At 38.4% G+C, this 24336-nt stretch overlaps 1 protein-coding gene across 1 annotated transcript in view; it reads right to left on the bottom strand.

The window, feature by feature from the left end:
• Positions 1–3275: 3275 nt before the first annotated feature.
• Positions 3276–24336, bottom strand: part of ap2m1b (adaptor related protein complex 2 subunit mu 1b) — a 28769-nt gene continuing 7708 nt past the window's right edge. The window contains 10 exon segments of the mRNA XM_028794969.2: positions 3276–3773; positions 3936–3974; positions 3976–4048; positions 4130–4227; positions 4330–4465; positions 4546–4668; positions 14720–14861; positions 14941–15076; positions 15877–15959; positions 16608–16873. Of these exon segments, the coding sequence (XP_028650802.1) occupies positions 3639–3773; positions 3936–3974; positions 3976–4048; positions 4130–4227; positions 4330–4465; positions 4546–4668; positions 14720–14861; positions 14941–15076; positions 15877–15959; positions 16608–16873 (1231 nt within the window). The 3' untranslated portion in view covers positions 3276–3638.

Below are 24336 nucleotides of genomic sequence, written 5' to 3'. Positions count from 1 at the left end.
CTGATTACTGCCACACCTGTTTCAATCAAGAAATCACTTAAATAGGAGCTGCCTGACACAGAGAAGTAGACCAAAAGCACCTCAAAAGCTAGACATCATGCCAAGATCCAAAGAAATTCAGGAACAAATGAGAACAGAAGTAATTGAGATCTATCAGTCTGGTAAAGGTTATAAAGCCATTTCTAAAGCTTTGGGACTCCAGTGAACCACAGTGAGAGCCATTATCCACAAATGGCAAAAACATGGAACAGTGGTGAACCTTCCCAGGAGTGGCCGGCCGACCAAAATTACCCCAAGAGCGCAGAGACAACTCATCCGAGAGGTCACAAAAGACCCCAGGACAACGTCTAAAGAACTGCAGGCCTCACTTGCCTCAATTAAGGTCAGTGTTCACGACTCCACCATAAGAAAGAGACTGGGCAAAAACGGCCTGCATGGCAGATTTCCAAGACGCAAACAACTGTTAAGCAAAAAGAACATTAGGGCTCGTCTCAATTTTGCTAAGAAACATCTCAATGATTGCCAAGACTTTTGGGAAAATACCTTGTGGACTGATGAGTCAAAAGTTGAACTTTTTGGAAGGCAAATGTCCCGTTACATCTGGCGTAAAAGGAACACAGCATTTCAGAAAAAGAACATCATACCAACAGTAAAATATGGTGGTGGTAGTGTGATGGTCTGGGGTTGTTTTGCTGCTTCAGGACCTGGAAGGCTTGCTGTGATAGATGGAACCATGAATTCTACTGTCTACCAAAAAATCCTGAAGGAGAATGTCCGGCCATCTGTTCGTCAACTCAAGCTGAAGCGATCTTGGGTGCTGCAACAGGACAATGACCCAAAACACACCAGCAAATCCACCTCTGAATTGCCTAAGAAAAACAAAATGAAGACTTTGGAGTGGCCTAGTCAAAGTCCTGACCTGAATCCAATTGAGATGCTATGGCATGACCTTAAAAAGGCGGTTCATGCTAGAAAACCCTCAAATAAAGCTGAATTACAACAATTTTGCAAAGATGAGTGGGCCAAAATTCCTCCAGAGTGCTGTAAAAGACTCATTGCAAGTTATCGCAAACGCTTGATTGCAGTTATTGCTGCTAAGGGTGGCCCAACCAGTTATTAGGTTCAGGGGGCAATTACTTTTTCACACAGGGCCATGTAGGTTTGGATTTTTTTTTCTCCCTAAATAATAAAAACCACCATTTACAAACTGCATTTTGTGTTTACTTGTGTTATATTTGACTAATGGTTAAATGTGTTTGATGATCAGAAACATTTTGTGTGACAAACATGCAAAAGAATAAGAAATCAGGAAGGGGGCAAATAGTTTTTCACACCACTGTACATCTATATACATATTACATATACATCTATATACATATAAATATCTATATACACACACACACACACACACACACACATACATATATATATACATACATACATACACACACACACACACACACACTAGGGGGCTTTGCCCCCTGCTCGCTGTGCTTGCCAACCCCCGTATTTGGTTTTCCGGATACACACTTTCAGATTGTTTTTTCTTTGAATTGTTGCTATTTTATTAGTTTCACTTTTATTTCAGAACTTCTGTAAAAACAATATTTGTAATCTTGCGAGTCCCAATATGCTGAATCTTTTTAATGAGGTCAGGATAAGTTTCTCCGTTTGGAATTTCAGCACAGACAAAACGATCTACATCATCAGCATTTAATATATTTTTTTTTTTTTTTTTTACAAAGTAACAAAGTAGAATTCTGCATTAGACTCCTGTCTGTAAAGTCGTGCTATTTTCCTCTCCCAGTTCCAAAAGTACATGGGTTTACCAAGGTGATACCCCAGCTTTTCTCTAGGTTTTTGTACAAGGGCTAGACAGAACGTTTTTGACTCCTGGGGTAAATTTAGGTTTTTAAATAAGCAGTCAGATAAATATATACACATTAACAAAGTAACCAATAAATGCATGTGCGGTAAACTCCGTTTTTGAAATTCTCAAGATTCTTTATTTGTCACATGCATAGTTATACAGGACAACACGCAGTGAAATGCATCCTGATCCGCTTATCAAAAACTGTGCAAAGTTAGAAGAATATCAGTTAGATTAACAAAGTCATAGATCGAAAGATAACAGTATAGTAGAACATAATAAATAAGTAAAATTATGTGAATAAAGTAGAATTAAGTGTTAAGGTGCAATAGTGTAGTAATTATTGTGCAAAACCAAAGTTAGACTGGTGCATAGTTAAATGAGGCAGTTTGCGCTACAGCGATCTTTACTTTTTTTATACTTTAATTTTCCTACTTTCAAATCCTTTAACTTTCTCCACATGTGTATAGCGCCAAGGTTTTTTTTTTTTTTTTTTTTTTTTTGAGCCTTTCTAATTTCCCTGGTTTCATAGTCTCTAACCTGCTCTGCATGTATTTAGTGCCAACGTTTGTAAACATCTCTATGAAGTTCTACTTTGTCTTTTACTCACTGTCATTTAATTAAGAGCCGGATTGGACGTGCTTTTTTTCCCCAATTCCAGTTGTTCCGGGCTGATAATTACTTTCCTTATTTTCTGAATTTGCACGTCGATTATTCTTTTTTGCTCTTTTTTCTCTCCAACGCATACATTTCTTCTTCGCTTAATCGTCAACATTTCATTTCATTTCTACCGTATTGACCATATACACCTTATTTGCACGGAGAGCCCTGGAGCTGTGTGTGCTGCATGATTGCCTTTACACTACTGATTTGTTTTTTTTTGATATTGCTTGTAAAGTAGGGTGTGTCATGCAAGACTCTCGTTCTATGTTCCTGTGAGACGCACTGTGGCAGGTCTCTTTTGTCTCGCGGGTCTTTAAATTATCTTCCGAGAAAGATCACATATCGTAGACTATCAGGACAGGGGACATGATTTCTTTTTATATTATATATATATATATATATTACACACACACATTCATACTGAAGATCGCATACAATCTAAAAAAAGTGGTGGGGGTTCGGGGGGAAATCAGTGTGCAACCCAAGGATCAAAAATGTGTGTGAAAGACCAAGCCTCATAATAACATACCACATTCAGCGAATACTCCAGAGCTATCATCCTGAGGTGTGTCCAGGTGAAGCTGCTGCATGTTTCCCCAATATCTGAACTGAGACTGTCATGCCACATTCAACATTTTTTCAGGGAAGTACCAACTCACAGTAATATTGTCTGGTGGTCAGTACTGTACGTGTATTATTAACTCAGATACCACAATGAGGAATGAAGGCAGGAAACCACAAATTAGGTTCTACGTTACATTTTATTGGGGAGAAGTGAACGATCACAAAATTACCAACAGATAGCACACTAAAGCAAAAGGGTTGCAGCAGGCAGCAGTGGCAGTAACATGGTCCTCCTGCCAGGGTGCATCACACAATGATTCACACGGAACTCAAGAGTGCAGCCCTGGATTGTGAGCAGGAATCAGAGGGCACACAATATTCAGCACTATCTACTGACCCCTAGCGAGCACACAAGGCAAACTTCATCTGGATGCATCCACCTGGTGACCACACAAGAACTACAATACGGATACATAGGGCAAGGGTGATGCAGGGCTCGGTTTGCAGTAACCCCACTTGAGAGTAGTGAACACTCCTTCACCTAACACCGGGTCTCATAAATTCCACTCCGTCCAATGTAACGAACCCATTTAATCACGTCATGGTCACTGTAGTTCAGTTTTGGCTCAAACACTTTCAGGTAGCGCACCTTCAGACCAGATGGTGCAAATGGGACCTAAAAAAATTAAAGAGAATAATGAGGCACAAGTGACTACAGCAGTGTTGTATGCCTTCTAGTACAAGGACTATCTAGGAGAATGTGTGCAGAGCACTGATAGGCATGGTAAACAATTTTTCTGCTGTCATCCAAGCAACTAGTAACAGCAAATACTCATACCTCAAAGTTCATAGAGATGGGAGGCCTTGCCCACTTTTTTCTTGTCATTCGTGGGCAGGAGTTCTATCTCAGCACTGATCTGACTCTCCTTCATCCCAGCCATTCTTTTAATCCTGAAAGGAGGAACACAGTAGTGTTGCTGTCTCTATATTTAGGAGGCAGTTCTGTATCAAGGATTAGACTTTTACACTTACTTCCAGACGATTGCATTCTCACTAGCTTTATATTTGGCCTTGCCTTTCATGCAGATAACTTGCACTCCACTGGTGTTCAGAGGAGTAGGAATTCGCACCTATATTCACAGAAAGGCAGAATGATATATTTAGGTTAGCTCTCAGCAAGTCATAGGTACCACCACAGTAATAACTTTTCCCCAAACCTAATAAGCAATCACCTCTATCTTCTGAGCCAGAAGAGATGGCTTGAAGTTGGACTTGATGACAACTTTGACTTCTAATTTGGTCCGGCCCACCTCCCGAACCAAAGGAATCACTCGAAATGGAAGGATGATGTCTTTTGTAGTGCGATACCTATGGAAAGGCACAAGGGACATAAGCTGCCAGCCAAACTAAACAGGACAGTCAGAACACCTGCTTATCTATACACCTACCTCATCAGTTCAAATTCCCCATCAGGTGGAATGAAACTGATGCTCCTCTCAGAGTCAAACTTGCTGAGACGGACACACTGGTGAAAAGTGCAGTCGTCGATGGCAATTGACTGCTTCCCACTACTGTTAGGAGGAAACAAAAAAAAAAGATTGAGACCCTGGCTCTTGAATGCATCTTCTAGATCACCCACTACCACCCATAACCAGCATCAACCCCCTTTTTATCTTCAGCACACAGCTGCTGCCTTATTTGATTATCCAACTCCTGATTTTGGAATTTTTTTTTTCCCTTTCTTTAGTAAGGACACCTGCCAGGAATATTGAAGTGTCCCATGTAGCGTTGCATGGTGCTTTTCAATAGGCTCTTTTGATGGGAAGATGGTATAGTGGTCACTTTATATATTTATGTAAAAACAAAAACAAAACACACACCACAAACACACTTTAATCACACCTGGCTTGCACTGACACACACTTCAATATGCCAGGTTCGTAATGGCAAAAAGCTCAAAGCAGACAGCTATCTATTAATTCAAAGCAGGCTGCTGGACAAGGAGGACAAACAATAGAGTGAATAAAACACAGTAGTTCATTAACCGATACAGGAAAGTAGGTATTCAATTTAAGTCACATCCTCCTGGTGCATCAGCAAAAAAAAAAAAAATATACGAAAAGGAGAGGGGAGGCAAGGCTGGCACTCCTGCAAATAAGACGTGCAGATCAAAGCATAATACACGATCAGCATGGTGTCTACTACCTGCCCCCCAAGTCGCTGAGTGCCGCACAAACCAAGGAAAGAAAAAAGCATCAGACCTCGTGAGTTGAAATACGCAGTTCCATACTCGGCAACATACACACAGATACAGAAGGAAGCCACACATACATCTAAACAGACCAATACAAGCAAAAACTCTCAACTGTGCAGAATCAACATTATATCTTCCTTGTAAAATAATCATGTTCTTTTATATTAGCAAAACAAGTAACTGCAAGACTAAGATGATTAAGTGTGAAGTTTTACCATATCAAAAAATGGGTTAGTTATAGGTAATCGATAACACAGACAGGCTTAAAATATGCACAAGCAAACTAAATCAAATATAAATAAATGAACAGAATCTAATATTTAAATTTACAAATCCCACCTACTGTTAAAGCATTTATGAAATCTTTTTTGATCTGTTTAATTAAAGTCATTAAGTGGTTTACAGAAGTGCATGAAAAAGCTTAGTGCTTTGCAGCTCTGCATTTCATATAATACTCTGTTGCACTACTTACCATTCTGAATATATCCTAGATAGATACATGTACAAAGCTAAAACTCAGGCATTTATTGGAGGTGTGCCTTTTCTTTAAGACTTGAGAGTAAATGTGAAAGGAGCTATTGATGATATTCCACAAAGCAAGACATAGAGAAGTGAACTATCCTAAATTTGAGTCCTCGAGTGTCATTTATCTAATTTAAAGCAGATCAGAGATCCAGTATCAACTTTAGTGAAGGTGCAAGGGATTCATGTTTGTAATGCAGTGGATAACTTGAGGTAAAGGAAATTCCTATACTAACTCAGAACCTACAGGTATGGATTAAAGAACACAGTAGTAAAATACTGTTTATAAAAGGGCTACTTGGTGTTGACATACGACTGCAAAATATTAATACACCAACACTAACAGATGCAGGAGTAATTCGAGGAATACAATACAACCTGAAAAGCAATTTACAAAATGCAGCTGATCCAGAAGACCTGGAATTAGGACTTAAAACCAAACTGCATGCATGTGTATATACATTTTGTATATGGTTTCTATTTATGTAGCATAATTTTTCATATGAAATTTACAATTACTGTATAGCATATTGGACTCATGCATTGAAATGTGGTTAGAGATGCAGCAGGTAGTATTACAGGTAAGTAAAACATTTTAGCAACCAATAACTTTAGAGCAATGGAAGCTTGGCTCTACCATCATACTGGCTTGAAATGAAAGGTTAATGTTAGGAGGAGTGTACAAGAGGCCTCTGGACTGTACTACAAATTAAGACATTTTTCAAAATGTATAAATACAGTACTTGCATAATTTCTTGTTCACTGCACCACAGATTAAGTATCTACAGGACAAACTAAATCTCAGAATATTTAAACACAGTCAAGTAAACTACAAATATCATGACTGAATACCTGATGGCTTAAGTAAAAGAATGGAACCTACCTCTTTCAAAGAGAAGGAAAAAAGCAGCACAAATATACTACCTGCATGAGCGTTTTAAAACGGGTAGAAAAAACAATTTTGTCACAGACTACCCTAAAGATGAACAAATGCCAGTCTTACTAGAAACACTCCAGTCAAAGGTGATTTCCTCCATTACAGGGGTAGCTCAGAAGGCTAACAATGAATTTGTTTGTGCTTACATATGTGTTTATTACGACTGTATATTATCAGTGCCAATTTAAAGGGCATCTATAGCTCCCTCACCTATTATAAAATAAAACTTTAGGGACATTGAAAACTCAACATTTAACCCTATCCAACACAGCCTCCAAGTTCACCGCACCCTTACCCTTATTAAAAGATAATGTCTTTATACAGCAAGCCTAAGATTCTCACAAAAAAGTACATAATCTGCCACTTTCAACAGGTCACACTTATTTGGAGATATCTTTCTATTATAAAATAAAATCTTGACACGAGACAAGCCTATTTCCAAGAGATTTTTTCAAGTCCCGCTCTCCTCTCAACCATTTATGGTTAGTGGTCCACGCCCACTGTCCTCTCATTCATGTGAATGCTTTTGTCAGACAGTTCCTGCGCTCTCAGCTCTTATAAAATTTTACGTTTTCCTTACTTTAAGTTCCCAATAAAAGAAGACTTATTATGTCTAAATCTTAATGAAGAATTTCATCCCTCAGGATTATCAACAGAAGAAATGAGTACATGGGCAATCCTATCACAGAGAAACAATGAAGTCAAAAGAATTTACACGAAAATTGTTGATCGGTCACACAGCAAATTGTTTAAATGCTTATCAATAGACTATGCTGAAACAGTTGGTGGTGATGGTGTAGAAGATGAAAACATCAACTTACAATATCCCATAGAATATCTATAACTTAACACCGTCCTGTCTTCCACCAACCGAATTACTGTTGAAAGAAGGATGTATCAATGTTATTACGTAATTTATGCATGAGTGATGGGCTATGCAATAGGACAAGATTAGTTGTATTGCAGATTGGTCGAACAATTCTGACATGTAAAATTTTAACAGGTGACAAGAAAGGTAATGTAGTACATCTTCCATGGAAAACACCAAAGGAGATCTTGTTATGCCATTCGTATTTAAACACTTAAGTTTCATATTAGAATAGCATTTGCTTTGACAATTAAATCACAAGGACAAACATTCGAAAAAGTCGGTTCATTTATTAGAGAGAAAGGAACGATATTCACTCACGGGCAGTTATACGTTGCATTGTCAAGATGCAACTCCAAACATGTAATCAAAATTCAAAGCGATACTGACGAAAAGTTAAATTCCATTGTTTTTACTGAAGTTTTAAAGTAAAAGTGTAAATTTAAAAAGTATTTGCGTGTATACTTTTTATATATATATATATATATATATATATATATATATATATATATATATATATATATATATATATATATATATATATTTCAAAGCCAAACAGAATGAAAACGTACAATGCAACGAATACCTCTAACGCAACATGAAACAATTTTCTTTCAATTTATTACGTTTTAATATTTTTTACTATGGTTAATTACTCACTGTAATGTAAAATAGTTAAGTCTATTATGCATATGTAACAATTCCCATGAAAATAAACTGTTTAAATTGTACATCTGCTTCCCCATAGGCGAGCGGCAGAGCCGGAAAGTGGCTAGTGTGTAGCGCCTGCATGGAGGTTGGCGAGCGAAGTGAGCAGGGGCCAGAGCCCCCTAGTCTGTTATAAAGTACTGTCCCTACTTTGCCATCGGGCTTTTTTGTAAATAGATCCATTTATTCTATTTTTAGGATTAAACACTGTCATACCTACTGATGACCTAATTTTCAAGTAAAACTGGTGTATCTGCATTTTCTAAAGACACGCACCACTTGTCTGTGTGCAACATTTTTATCTTCAACTTCAGTTAAAGATTTTTTTGATCAATACATTTAAATTTCACATAAAAGCAAAGATTGAGCTTTTCAGGGATATTCAACACTTGCACATGCATTCACCAGTAACCCTGCCCTTTGTTGGCATGGCTTTCAGGTGCTGTGGAAGTTTTTGTATATCAACTGATGTCATTATTACCCATTTCAAGATAACTGACTTTGTCAATCAAGAGATGAAATACCCAGTTTGCCTGCCATTCAGATGCAAAACAGATTTTTAAGAATGGGACTTAAGGCAATACCAGCCTTTCCTAAATCCACGTGGGGCGTTATGCCTGTATCTTTTTCCAGAGCAAATTTACAAGCAGTAACTTTTGTATTTTGATGCATAATTACTGCAAGACAACATTTAATTAACAGTAGCAGACCCAGAAATGCAGTGCACAAAGCATTGTCTTTGCTAGTGTTGTTTCCTTAGTATTGGCTTCAATCTAAGACCCACATGATATTTAAGATGTTAGAAAACAAAATTTTTTATACATTTACTTATTTTCGGTTAAATTTTATGTATTTTTCACTGTTTGTGTCATGGAGGCAGGTTTTGGCATTATGCTCTGCCTGGTGAATCATCATCTTTTGTTGTGCACTTCAGCAAACTGAATGGGTGTCTGCTGTGGTGTAGAAAGTTGTTTAGTATACGACAGTGCCACAGGCGGTCATACTGGTAGATATGAAGTGCAGTGACTCACAGTAACTTTTTTTTGTTTAAAAAATGTTTTTCATTAATTCCATCTGCATTGTATTTACAAGTTTAAAAAAAAAAAAATAATTTTACATGACAGTGGCATTTTACATTATGGTTATGCCATTTATAACTGGAAAACTAAGTTTATATTGAATCGGAGGACAAAAAAACCAAAAAAAAAACAAAACAACAGGATAATTCATACTACTGTGCAGGAAAAACACCAGTGGTAGATTTTAGGAAAGTACATTTCTTTTCATTTGCATAGGTGGACTGCAAAAGCCATTTAACAAGTTAATTTTATGTTAAATATAAATTTTTTTTTCCAAATGGCACAGGTTTTAAAAGAAATTTCTAATCTTGTAAAAAACAAGTACATTGACATCCATGTATATTGGGGTAGAACAATTCTAAATTTGTTTGAAATTTTCCAATCAATTTTGCTTTTAAAATACCTTTGTAGAGAAAGAACAGTTTATAGCTTTTATAGCTTAACCATCTGCAACAACAAAAATACTTGAGGGATTTTATTCTCTAAATATCTGTTACAGACTTGTGATGATTTGGATTTCAGAACATTTTGTATACAGAATACACAGAAGGCCAGGTTTAGTTATTTTCATATTAAAAACATTATTCCATTTGAATACACTAGAAAATACTGTCAAAGAAGTCTATTCAAAATATATTTCAGCTCGCAAAGACCCTGGTCAAAGCTTTATATTTTTTTTCCTCTGTCCTATTTAATAACACTTCTATCGTGCCTTGATGTGGCAAGGGGAGTCTCTACCATGTTTCCCCAAAAATAAGACCTACTCCAAAAAATAAGCCCTAGCATGATTTTCATGCTGTTCTATAATAAAAGCCCTACCCCAAAAACATGTCCTAGTCAAGATCGCCAGCTGAAAAGTAAGGCGCCTAAGGTCAGGTTTATACTTCACGCGATGCGACGCATGTGCTAGAAACCTCCATTAAATTCCGAGGATATCTTGCCACAATATCTCTGAAAAGGATGTTTAATGATTACATCCGTCAATTCGGGGATGCACCCATTCCAGCAGCATTGGCGCAAGGCAGAGACAAAATCTCTGGACGGGGCATCAGCTCATCGCAAGGTGAACACAGGCACACACATACACTGGTGTCATTGTAGCTTCACCAAATCCCCAAACCTTCATGTCTTTGGATGGAAAACTGAGCATACTGTGGAAACCCACCAGGAAAACATGCAAATTCCAGGCAGGAATCACAAGGGACGTGACTCCCTGCAAGGCAGCAGCGCTAACGCTCTGCCACTGTGCCACCCCATATGTGTAACTATTAGCAGTATACATTATTTAAACAAACGGTTTATCTGTAAAATGTAAAATACATATTTTTCATGCATTTCATCATGAAAGTGATATCAAGTATAAATATAAGAATTCTAAATGTGCAGAGAGCTGGAATATTACAAATTTTATGTGTTCTGTGTGGCGATGCTGCTTGTCACTGCTGTCAGGTCAGGAGGTAGCTCCAGAAGCATGTAGCCATTTAACAACTGGGTTGGTTTTAAGATGACGTTTACGATGGTTGCTTTAATGATAAAGTACGAGGTTAAAGCCGAAATTTCCACTTTAAATCACAAAATAGACATTTTAATTATGTCATTTTTTTTTTCTCTGTGGTGCAAATGTGCCGGCGTACATTCTGATGGTATTGTAAAGGTGCAAAAAAGACGGCACAGAAGATGGTATGTGAGACTTTTAAAATGTATTGTGTCATTACTTTGGGGAATATGAAATGCTTGAATATCAAAGCACCATGAATACATTTGTATGTCAGCATTTTGCTTCACCACATCGAACCACTCATCAAACATCAAAGCGCACCTAGTCCCTGGAGTAGCCTAAAAGCAGCAGGAGTAGCAAGAAATTCAGGGTTTGAATGTGGAGAGTTATGACAATATTCCAGAAGATGACAAGACTGTATTTGGATACATGCATATTGTTGTACATGAATAAATACAAGATAACCCCTGAAAATAAGTCCTAGTGCATATTTTGGAGCAAAAATTAGTACAAGACCCGGTCTTATTTTTGGGAGAACACGGTAGTTCTCACACTGAAAAGGAAAACTGTTTATCCAGTTAATCATGTGAAGGGCTTAAAGAAAAAAGGTGGAATACACATAACTTTCCAATTCACACTTAATGTTCATTCATCTGCAGCAGATGAGAGCTTTATGTATCAACAAGTGTTTTGTTGGGTTGCCTGGAAAAGCTCTTTTGCATAAGACTACACAACGATAGAGTCTGGTTTTACTGTATAAATTCTTGAAGCCACAATATCTGACAACATATCTCAATGAATACACTTCAGAAAATTAAGCTTTCATTGTAAATGTGAAAGAATTTACCATGTCACATTGTATCTTTCATTGATCACAAGTACCTTAGAACTATGGCCACAGATATTAAAACATGTTCTAGTAACACGTTATGTAAATAAAGGTTTACTGGTAGGCAATTAAAGCAAAACAACCAAAAATCAAATTAGGTTGCAAGAGTTGTGGTGGCATCAATTCTAACCACTGCAGTCATATCACAAATTACTTCACACAAGAGAGTCTTGTGCTGTGGTTGGGTAATAAGCAACTCATTTACTTCAATAAAGCAGTCTACTCCCAAAGACATTGTGAATGGATGGCCACTTGGACTGCTGAAGCTTGATTCAGAGACTGCCATAACTTTTTGCTGATGTGGTAGGCGCCAGCATTTTTGAATTCCATTCTCGCTACAGACCTCACGTCTGCTGCCAAAGTGCAAAATATTCAGTTTCAAAACAATGGCAAATTTTTAGATCTATCCAATTTAAAACAGAAGCATTCTGTGTGAGACACATTACTGATTAATTTACAGTTTTAAATTTACCTTGAGAGAGGTTATTGCCACTTGTATATATTTCATTTATCTGTCCAGTAGCCACTCCTCATGGCAAAACAGACCCCCAACAGAAGTTACTGAAGCACCAGCACAACATATCCTAATAGCAGCTGCTTGCACAAGGATTAGGGTGCTCGTTTCCACTTCAGTTCAAGGCTCTTTAAGCCGCCATGCATTCAGTGAATAAAAACACTGTGTTTACATTATATTAAAAACAACCTGGGGGTTGAACAATCTGCATATTATAATTACTCAATATTAATCTGACACTAGAAATTACCAACAAAGCACCAGAATGTGCTGCTATCCTTCAGGATCAGTTGCAACCAACAATTTTACCTTGAGACTCCAATACAGATTTTAGTTTTATAAAAAATTTAATGTTAAAGAAATACGAACTACAATTAATTAGCCATTGACTCTCCATAATCAACAAGCAAAAAAGGTGAAATTTTCATACCACTTGATTTGGAATTTTGCCACCACAAGCCTACTTGGCATCAGTTTTTACCTAAATATTTTAAAATGCTACTAAAACATGCATTTGATATATAGTCTAAAAATGTATAATTATATTATCACTTTTATTTTTGGATATGACACATGTTTACAAAGATATTTAACAAAAATTCTTTGTCTCTTTGCAAATTAAATAAACATTTTGCTCCAGGTTTCAAAACAGTTAACATTCAGATACATTTGGTGTGGTGACAGTTACATCATGTGTATATTTACTATCTTAGTTTTAGTCTTGTACTTTCACTTATTGTAAATCAATACAAGAACATAGAAACATTGAACCAACAAAGAACAAACATAAAATTACCAACAGTCTTAAGTACATATAGTACGGAGGAATCAAAAGTATTCTTGTGCTAGGTTCGATGACTGGAATTTGACTGAGGAGCATCTATTCACCTGCATCGATATGCACTATTTCTCTGGCTGATGGCACGTGAGTTAGTCAAAAAAGCATCCTCCTTTACCATTAAATAAATAGTAGATTATCCAACAGTGAACCATTTCTTCCCTTAAATGGATTTAAGTACAATGTGCCAGCTGTAAGAAAATACAGGCTTAATGCAAAAATAAGGGAGAGAGATAAACATTTATGTGATGATACAAAGACAATGGAAAGATAGTAAATTGTGTTAATCTGGCAAAGGGAGTATCCTTATTACTTTATGATAGAGATCTATAACAACTGGTCATTTTAACTGTTCATATTAAGGTTTATATAATTATTCAATATGAGTAGCGTAGCATTCAGTGAACCCCGAGACAGTTTCTTCCCACCTTGCACTTACATTTTGTGTGGAACAACATCTCAGTTGTCAATTTTCTCTTCAGTACTCCCATACCCCCTCCACCCCCCATGCCCAAGCCCAATTCACTAGTCTACTTTACAGAAAACCCACTTAGCTACAGATCTCACAAAGAGTGAAGTTCTGAAGAAGAAACAGATTTTGCAAAGAAAAAAATGCATCTTCTCATCTTACTCCTAATGACGTAAATAAGTTTAAGATATGAATGGTCTTTAAATTCTATTTTTTTTGTAATATTGGGAATGTAGGATGTGCCATTTGCCTATTTGGGAAGATGGATTGGTGGTATTCACACCATACTTTCCAATTCTGTCCATGTTTAAAGTTCTATTTACTTCAAAGCCACATTAAAAAGGTGACTAGGTTACATCTGAAAACAGTACCAATAATATTTCTCATGTAAAATGAACTTCGCAATAGAAAGCAAAATCATGGCTACAGGGTTATTACCATGACTTAAATTGGATAAGAGGCAAGAATATGAATGATTATACTCAATATACTTTTATCCACTTCCACAAACTGACAGTTTATGTTATGCCGTTTTAAGGAAAACTACAAATTAATGGCAGTAACTAACAGTTACATCTTATAAGATTAAATATATTTCAGAAAATGATGGGCAAAAAGCAGGTGGTGACTGCTCAGATTGCAACATTTTAGCAATGCAATGTTATTGGGGCAATAAAAAGGATCAGAGATTTGGAAGTCATAAGACTGACAGTGATGTCCCCAATGTAAAAGACCTTAACTTGCTTGCAAAAACGCTAAATTGCAAGTAGAAATATTCAAAATAAGGATCATAAGCTAATGCATACAGCTGGGGTGAGGGGAATTAATCTAGTCATTATTTCTGTCTATACCATAATTCTAGAAGCATAACAATAATTGGGGAGTATACGAAGAGTAATCTAGTTGCACCTAGCCTTTATGTTTTTGTAAAGTGCAATATGTATCTACCAAGGATATCTACAACAGAGATGCAAACACCATCCTGCCGTTCTGCTCAGAGAATCATGAAATCCCACAAGTGTTGCAAATTTTTTTGTACCACTCACCTTTTGCCAGTCTCATCAGCTGTTCCCTTGCCCTGCTTATCAATAACAATCTTGTCATTCATTCCAAACTTGCATTCTGGCATCCCACTTAGATAACTCTTCATGACCACGCGTCCAGAGACATGGGCACTTAAGACTTGGCCTGCAAAGAGAAAGGAGTAAGAACTAGCAAAAAGCAGCAGGAGCCCAAGCAGGCGATTCAAAATACAACTGCTGTTCACCTTGTGGAGACATGAGCAAGTTAACACTCTCTAGCACATCCAAAAAGAGCTCGTTGCGTCGGTATTTGATACCCTCTCGTCTCCAGCCAATTTGCCCAGTAACTTGACTTGTTATCTGTGATTGCTCCTCCTTTGTCTGCAGTAAAGTATAAATGAAGTCATGAACATTTAGGACAACCTGCACAACCAGATAAAAACCCTACACCCATTTCAGCATTGTCAGTAAAGGGTTGACCACTAACCCTCATTTCCTACCTGATGCTAAATGGTCCAAAACCACAGGCAGAAAGAAAGGAAGCAGCAGCGATACAGCCACAGCACATGAAGGATTAAACAGACAAGCAAATATGAACGGGGTGGGGAGAAAGAGAGGAAGACAAGTTAGGCCCAGCAGATCAAAAATACAGCAGAGAAGCACCTTAAAACTAGCTCATTAATAGTACAATCAAACCCCACCAGCAAAATAAACCTACAAAATTATATTGTAAACCCTCAAAACCACCACATTCGTCCTAGAAAAAAAAAACATGGTGTTTAGCAATTATGCCAAAATTCTTCCACCATGTTTTACTTTATTCCAAAGTATAATTAGAATTCATCCAATTTAATACGCACACAGAAAAAAGCAATGGGAGGCAAAATCTCTTCAGGAAAGCAACTGCTGAGTCAGGAGGCATACAAAGACACTCCTGAGAAAGTCACTTATCAATAGGCAGGGCTCCTGGGAGTGCCTCTAACATGTCCACAGCTGGCAATGCACAGCTCAATTTGTCTGCTAGTCAATGTGCTTGAAAGCAGAATATTAAAAAGTACACTTATCCCATTAGTTATTTCTGATATGATTTGTATCTGGAATCTCTTGTATCTTGTGTTCAGAGGTGTAAAAATAATACTTGCAAAATTATTAAATACTCAGGTTCTACTAAAAGACTGTACCTGGCTTTTGATGCCTTGCTGGGTAATGAAGGTTTTCAGTGCACCAGTCTCAGAGTTCTGGGGGTATCCAAAGTCCAGTATTTCTAAAGGAAAAAACAACTGCTATAAATTGCCAGTGGAATAAGCCAAACCACCCCCCACCCCACCCCACCCTCCCAAAATCCCCCCCCCCCCCCCAAAAAAAAAAACCACCTGAATCCACTGCCCATCAGTTGGTCCATATCCAGTAATCATTCCAGATGGAAGCAGCACAGTGGAGTGAGATATGGCAGGAGTTCTATAATTAGTGACTGCCCATCCCAACAACCCACATGGCTGGCAAAATACTCTTACCACTGAGCTGACGTTCCACTACATCAATGTAAACCCACTGCAGGTAAAGTGGAGGATGACTAAGGTCTGTGGGGAAACATCCTAACCCTCTCATACTTTAAACCATCTTAGCGCAGCACCACTCAAACCCCTACCTCCCTTATACTTGAGTGCCACACCTTGTTCAAAATGACCCTGTAGGCTCTGAAGAATATTCTAGCTGTGCAGTATTTTCTTTAGGTTTTGATTTTCTCATTGGAATTTAATAAAAATCAAAACCTAAAAAAACTACAGCAAAGCAGGAGAAGTTGCGAGTCACGGTGAAAAACACTGAAGTCCAGGTATTGTCACATGGGTGCAGACCTCCCTCAGTTTTAGCATCACTACACCTCCAAACTACTTCCCCAAACTATGCTTACCATCCAGCAGTTCATAGATGAGGACAAAGTTGTTCTTGATATTTTCCTCGCTGATCTTGCCAAAGTAGGCAGTCATGACATCACACATCTTGTACAGAAACTCAAACACCATAGCAGCATTGACATTCTGTTTGGTGACAGCTGCCAGCCAGATATTGGAGCGCTTGACATGGAAAAAGCTGGTACGAGCGATGTTGGTGACTGGGGAACGCACCTGCTGCCGTGCATGGATGACATTGACACGGAAAGCGTCCACAGCATTCCGCCTGCAGTAAAAGGAAGAAAAATTGTAGGATTACTGGCTATGTATTTCTTATGCAGCAAGCAGCCACCAACCCTTATGGCCTCACATGCAGGGCCCAAGATCGCCAAAGAGAGAAGAGGGGGAGAGAGAAAAATAAAAATAAATAAAAAAAAAAATAAAAAAAAAGGCCCAACCTGAAATAATGCATTGGCTATGCCTGCAGTCCAGCTGCCCCATGCAGCCCACCGACGGCAATATGTGGGAACTCTACAGGTTATCCAGGAAGGGGCTTTTCCATCACAATACAGGCAGGAATCAAAGCATTTAGGCGTGGAGGCAGTGTACAAAATGTCTAACGCGTATATGAACGTCCCCACTCTGTATCTGCTGGCAAAGACACAGCAGGGCAGAGAAAGGAGGTGAAGCAGCAAGCTGAGAAAGAACTGGTAGCTTGCATGTGCAATAGGTGCTAATGCCACCTCCTAGCTCCTGAAGCTTACCTATTCCTAGGGTAGCCCAAGAGGTGAGATGGAGGAATGGCAGCGGCAAGAGTGGGCAGTAGAGGAACAGAAGAGTGACAGATGGAGAGAGTTACAAAATAGATATTCATAAAGCACAATGATCAGAGAGGGAATGGGATGACAGAAAGGAATAACTAAACTAAATCCAATGGCACTACAAGGGGAGAGAAGATGTGTGAAGTGCCTGGTCAAAGACCTAACAAAAAATCTGGGAAGGATATTTTGCTTAGCCAATTTATTTTTCCACCTTAAAATAAGAGAATATGCTTTTCTTTATTACTAGCAATACCATAAAATTCCCTTTCCGTAAAACTGCATATTGCACATTTAGGGTAGCTGAAGGAAAGTTTCAGGGTAAAATAATGTGAAAGCCTCCCTGAAATAGTTATGCATACATATTTTGTACACAGTGCAATTATGTGAACATGTCATGATAGAACGGTTTTTCAAATTAAACTTTAATTTGTATCTTGATCTCCGCAGCAGTTGTGTATATGATAGTTATGCAACAGTCACAAAGTGCACTTTACTACAAGCAAATAACCGATTGTTTAGAGCAGTGTTTCTCAAATGTAGGGGGAAGAATGTCCCACAACAGGGTCCCAATAAACTTTCAGGGGGAGCCTCAAGATAACTGAAAAGTAATGTAATAGTAAAATACTTAAATCACTAAATAACCAGCTACAGCAGGGGTGTGAAACTCTTTTTAAAGCAGACCACTTCATTAATATTCAACACATTGCAAAGGCACACAATTTCAATCAGTATTCTCAAAGATCCCCTTTGAAAGTGTGTTTCATACTGTAGCGCCTCAGCTACACCACCACACGTACCATGTACACATTTCACGCTTACTCTCATGTCTTCCTTTTCTCTACCCTTTAAGGAGTCAGTTTAAAATATAGATTACAGTCATATATACAGTGTTGTGAAAAAGTATTTGCCCCTTCCTGATTTCTTGTTTTTTTGCATGTTTGTCACATCAAACAAATTTAAATATTAGACAATGATAATCCAAGTAAACAAAATGCACTTTTTAAGTGATGATTTATTAAGGAAAAAAACTATCCAAACCTACATGGCCCTATGTGAAAAGGTGACTGCCCCCTTGTTAAATCATGAACTGTGAAGTTAATCACATTTTTTGGAGTTCAATTTCACTAGCCACAGCCAGGCCCAATTACTGCCAGACCTGTTGAATCAAGAAATCACTTAAACAGAACCTGTCAGACAAAGTGAAGTAGGCCAAAAGATCACAAAAAGGAAGACATCATGCCACAATCGAAAGAAATTCAGGAAAAAAATGAGAAAACGTAATTGATATCTATCAGTCCGGAAAAGGTTACAAAGCCATTTCTAAAGCTTTGGGACTCCAGCAAACCACAGTGAGAGCCATTATCCACAAATAGAGAAAACATGGAACAGTGGTGTACCTTCCCAGGAGTGGCCGGCCTACAAAAATTACCCCAAGAGCGCAGCAATGACTCATCCAAGAGGTCACAAAAGAACCCAGAACAACATCTAAATAACTGAATGCTTCACGTCCCTCAGTTGAGGTCAGTGTTCATGACTCAACCTTAAGAAAGAGACTGGGCAAAAATGGAATGCATGGCAGAGTTCCAAAGCGAAAATCACTGCTGACCAAAAAGAACATAAAGGCTTGTCTCACCTTTGCAAAAAAAAAAAAAAAAAAAAAATCTTGATTATCCCCAAGACTTTTGGGAAAATGTGTACAGATGGAAGAAAAGTTGAACATTTTAGAAGGTGTGCAAACCGTTACATCTGGCGTAAAAGTAACACAGCATTTCAGAAAAGGAACATCATACCAACAGTCAAACATGGTGGTGGTAGTGTGATGGTCTAGGGCTGCTTTGCTGCTTCAGGGCCTGGACAACTTGCTGTGATTGATGGAAACATGAATTCTGCCCTCTACCAAAAAATCCTGAAGGAGAATGTCTGGCCATCAGTTCGTGACCTCAAGCTCAAGTGCACTTGGGTTCTGCAGCAGGGACAATGAATCAAAACACACCAGCAAGCCCACCCCTGAATGGCTTAAAAAACAAAAAAAAAAAAAACACAAAATGAAGGTTTTGGAGTGGCCTAGTCAGAGTCCGGACTTGAATCCAATTGAGATGCTGTGGCAATACGGTTCATGCTCAGTAACCCTCCTATTTGGCTGAATTGAAACAATTCTGCAATGAAGAGTGGGCCAAAATTCCTCCAAGGCTATGTGAAAGACTCATTGCCAGTTTGATTGCAGTTATTGCTGCTAAGGGTGACACAACCAGTTTAGGTGACAACTACTTTTTCACATAGGGCCATGTAGGTTTGGATAGTTGTTTTTCCTTAATAAATAAAATCATTGTTTAAAAACTGCATTTTGTGTTTACTTGGGTTATCTTTGTCTAATATTTAAATTTTTTGATGATCTGAAACATTTGTGTGACAAGCATGCAAAAAAATCAGTAAGGGGCCAAATACTTTTTCATAGCACTGTAGTTTAGACTAATTACTCTTACCCTTGCATTAAAATGCATCTCTGGTCTGGATTGAGAGAGATTGGACAGACTCACCATATACACACAGAATTTCTGGATTTAGTGGTCTCTTACATTTATTTGCCCAACACAGAGCATCAAACCTACTAATCTATAATTAGAATGGCAACAGTCTGCTCTGACCCAGCAAGAAAAGTGAAAAGAAGGAGACGTACCTCACGTGAAAAGAGGGTGACATGCCTTGCTGCTATAAAAAACGTTAGTGTTTTAGCATGATGGAAAATATTTGACAGACTCATGATGGACTTGCGCACCACTGCTGCCACTGAACTCAATTCTTTTTAAAGCTGCACAGGTGTGTCACCACTGGCCACATTTCTGTGGCTTACCCGTCAGCTGCCACAGCCCTACACTACATTTTTGTCTTTTCTGTCAACTTGATTGCTGTATGTGGATAGAAAACACATTTATATATTTCCACTCATTTTAAATATACTATTACTGATGGAAATGATCCAGTGCTGCATCCATATAACGTAGCTTCTATAATTAAGTTATGAAAACATGTCTGCGGGGACTAAATCAGCATTTTAAAATATACTTATTTACTTATTTCTAAAATCATTCTATACTTAATTTAAAAAGTAATACATAAACCAAGGGAGTACCAAGAAGCTTTTGTCGTTCTCAAAAAATACAGTGACAAATTCTGTATATTGGAAATTGCTGGTTATTTATCCTTAAAAACTATAAGAGGGTCAATATCATGGCCTGTGTAAGGGGGTGCCTCACATATTCCCATGGTATACTGAGCAAACTCGAAGGAATAAAGGTTGAGAACTGCTGGTATACAGCACTGTTCATAACAATATAAAACTGGAGGGTGCTTTTGAGAGTTCAAGTATAAACCCACTGCTGAAGCAGTCAATAAGGGATCAAACAAGCAATGTTTTTTTGTTTTTTTTTTTGTTTTTTTAAGAAAAGTTTAGTATTAATTCAATTAACATGTTTTAAAGGCCAAAGCTGCATGTTTTCAGTCTAACCAAATTCTTTATCAATGCTGGTCTGTGCCTTTAAACAAGCTTCCTTTTTTAGCTATGCTGGATGTTTTTTATTCCCAAAACAGCCTCTTTAAAATATGGTAGACTACAGGGCTCCGCCCCCTACTCACTTCACTCGCCAACCCCTGTGTTTGGTAATCCATCCATCCACCCTCCCACCCATCATCCAACCTGCTATATCCCAACTACAGGGTCACTGGGGTCTGCTGGAGCCAATCCCAGCCAACACAGGGAACAAGGCAGGAAACAAACCCCGGGCAGGGCGTTAGCTAATCGCAGGGCTCACGCGCACACACATACACCAAGCACACACTAGGGACAATTTAGAATCGTCAATCCACCCAACCTGCATGTCTTTGGACTGTGGGAAGAAGCACCTGGAGGAAAGCCACGCAGACACGGGGAGAACATGCACAATCCACGCAGGGAGGACCAGGGAAGTGAACCCAGTCCTCCGAACTGCAAGACAGCAGCGCTACCCACTTCGCCACCGTGCCGCTGTTTGGTTAATCGGATATACAATTTTAAAAGCTTTTTTTTTTCTTTGGAATTGTTTCAGTTTCATTAGTTGCACTTTTTACTTTAAAGGTTTATTAAAAACACTATTTGGAATTACCTTTTCTTCAAGATCGCATTGAATTTTGAATCCGTTTCTGGAGCTACATTGTGGCAACGCAACGTATAATCGCCCGTGAGTGAATATTGTTTCTGATTCTCTAATAAATAATCCGACGTTTTCTAATGGTTGTCCCTGTGATTTGTTAATTGTCATGGCAAAAGCTATTTTCACGGTAAACTGTAAACATTTTAATACGAATGGCATATCACGATCTCATTTGGTGTCTAATGTTATTCACGGAATATATATATCACCTTTCTTGTCGCCTGTTAAAATTTGCATCGTTTCTCCGTCATCATCCTGACCGAATTGTGTATTCTTTGAAATTAAACTTGTCGTTGCTTTAACTGTTGTGGGACGACCTTGCTTTGTCCTGCTATTTTTTCAATTACACCTGGCTCTGATGATTAATTACCTTTTGTTTGTGCTAATGAGATGTTTACTATTTTTTTTTTTTTTTGATACTGTAGCGACTGACGTAATAAAGTGTCACAAAAGTTTTACTTGAACAATCGCCGACTTTGTAACCCCAAACACAACTGTCTAGCACCCTCTCCGACCCCTCCTCCCGCGGGTCTCACCTCCCCCTTACCGCATCAATCAGTACCCCGCTATCAGTCTTCCATGCTGTACTCCGCCCCCCTCCATCAGACCTATCAGTCATTTAAAACAAAAGAGGCTTCAACCTGCTGGCGAGCTGCCTGTTCTGCTAATTGCATGTCGTTATTTTAAGTGCTTGGAGCACATGATGCGTGTCTGCCAAAAGCAATCCAACAACTGCTTAGTTAGACGTCTGTGGACTTGTTTTAAATGATGGCTCACTGACTTATCGCGCGTGATGTTGTAAAAACAATAATTGTTCTTTATTTCCAGCCCGGCCGTGGTTAAATCTCTTTCTTGCAGGACGTATAATGCTGCTCCCGTTTATGAAGTTCTAATCTTTTAATTCTGAGCCCTATTGGACATGCTTTGTTTTCAATTCCACTTGCTCTGGGCTGATTATCACTTTCCTTATTTTCTAAATTTGCACCTAGATTATTGTTTTTCTTTTTAGCATTTTTTTCTCTCCACCACTTTTGGATCTCTTTTCTCCGCGCTTTTCTTCTTCGTTTAGTTGTCGACGTTTCATTTCTACCCTATTCATTTCATTTCTACCGTATTGACCTTACACACGTTATATGCACTGAGAGCCATGGAGCCGTGTGTGCTGCTTGACTGCCTTTACACTACTGATTTATTTTTTTCTGCCCGTGGTCTTATCTTGTAAGTAGGGCGTGTCTTGCACCGTGGCAAGTCTCTTTGGTCTAGCGGGCCTTTAAAATGTCTTCCGAGAGGATCACATATCGTAGCTTTCGCTTTGCTTTCCAGAATTTCCTTTTATAATAGAGAGAAATGTGAATGTATTTTCAAAAGTCTCTAACCTTAACCTGTTAATTAAGACAGTGCATCACTTTTTGTTTTTAAAAAGAACTTGTTTTATACTCGGAAGTGGCAAACACACAGAATTAATAACTCCCAAATTTTTTTTTTTTTTTTAACTGGTATTCTGAAGAATAAAAATGTAGGTGTAATAACTAAATCGATAAAAATGCATGAAAACCAGAACACAACAGATCCACTTCTGTTGACTAATAAACCTTAACATGTACCCTTCTATGTTTCTAAGATAATACTTGCATCCCCATTATAACTAAGCTACCCTAATCAAACTTTCTCCAAAAACCTAACATTTGTAGTTCAATATCAAGAGCAAAATAAACCACAAAAGATGCACTGCCAATTATTCAATAATTTGGTACATGAAATTTTCTAGAATCCCTTCCTCCAAGTTATCATACTGGAAGATTCTGCACAGTTCATGAAGAAAAAAAATACAGCAAAATTATAACTTATTGGTGCTAAAGAGGAATGCACTATTCAATCCACTTCAAGTTTTCTGATAATGATTATTCACCTGAAGTGCACTTTCTGCTCAAGAGGCTTGTACAAGTGTCTACTCAAAGTACTCGAATGTCCCACTGTAAATTCTTAAAACTTTCAGATCACCAATTTCTGAAATAAGCCATGTTATATTCTTGTCACTTCAGACTTCTCTGTATGCCCATTTTGTCATAGACACCATAATTATTTTTTCCTTCACAGCATTCACCATCATGTAGTAATGACTTATTGGTAGCTTTCTTTGCATTTCAGCAAACAGTTTATCATTTTTCATATGTGATAATATCCATCCATCCATTTTCCAACCCGCTGAATCCGAACACAGGGTCACGGGGGTCTGCTGGAGCCAATCCCAGCAAACACAGGGCACAAGGCAGGGAACCAATCCTGGGCAGGGTGCCAACCCACCGCAGGACACACACAAACACATCCACACACCAAGCACACACTAGGGACAATTTAGAATTGCCAATCCACCTAACCTGCATGTCTTTGGACTGTGGGAGGAAACAGGAGCGCCCAGAGGAAACCCACGCAGACACGGGGAGAACATGCAAACTCCACGCAGGGAGGACCCGGGAAAAGAACCCGGGTCCCCAGGTCTCCCAACTGCGAAGCAGCAGCGCTACCCACTGCGCCACCGTGCCGCCCATATGATAACACACCCATCACAAACTTTTAGAGACGTGTTATTGCTGTTAATGGGAGCATGAGGGTTATTTTAAAATAATTTACCAAAATATATGCAAGGTACAATTCCACAAGAGTATTTCTTTCAAGGTACTAAATGTGTCTGCCACATTTAGTGAACTTCTGAGTAGTGGTTTGTTGATAATCAGCTTTGA

Source organism: Erpetoichthys calabaricus, chromosome 2 (genome assembly GCF_900747795.2).
Source record: "Erpetoichthys calabaricus chromosome 2, fErpCal1.3, whole genome shotgun sequence".
Taxonomy (NCBI): Eukaryota; Metazoa; Chordata; class Cladistia; order Polypteriformes; family Polypteridae; genus Erpetoichthys; species Erpetoichthys calabaricus.
Note: the sequence above shows the minus strand (reverse complement) of the source record. Positions and strands in the feature narration are given on the sequence as shown.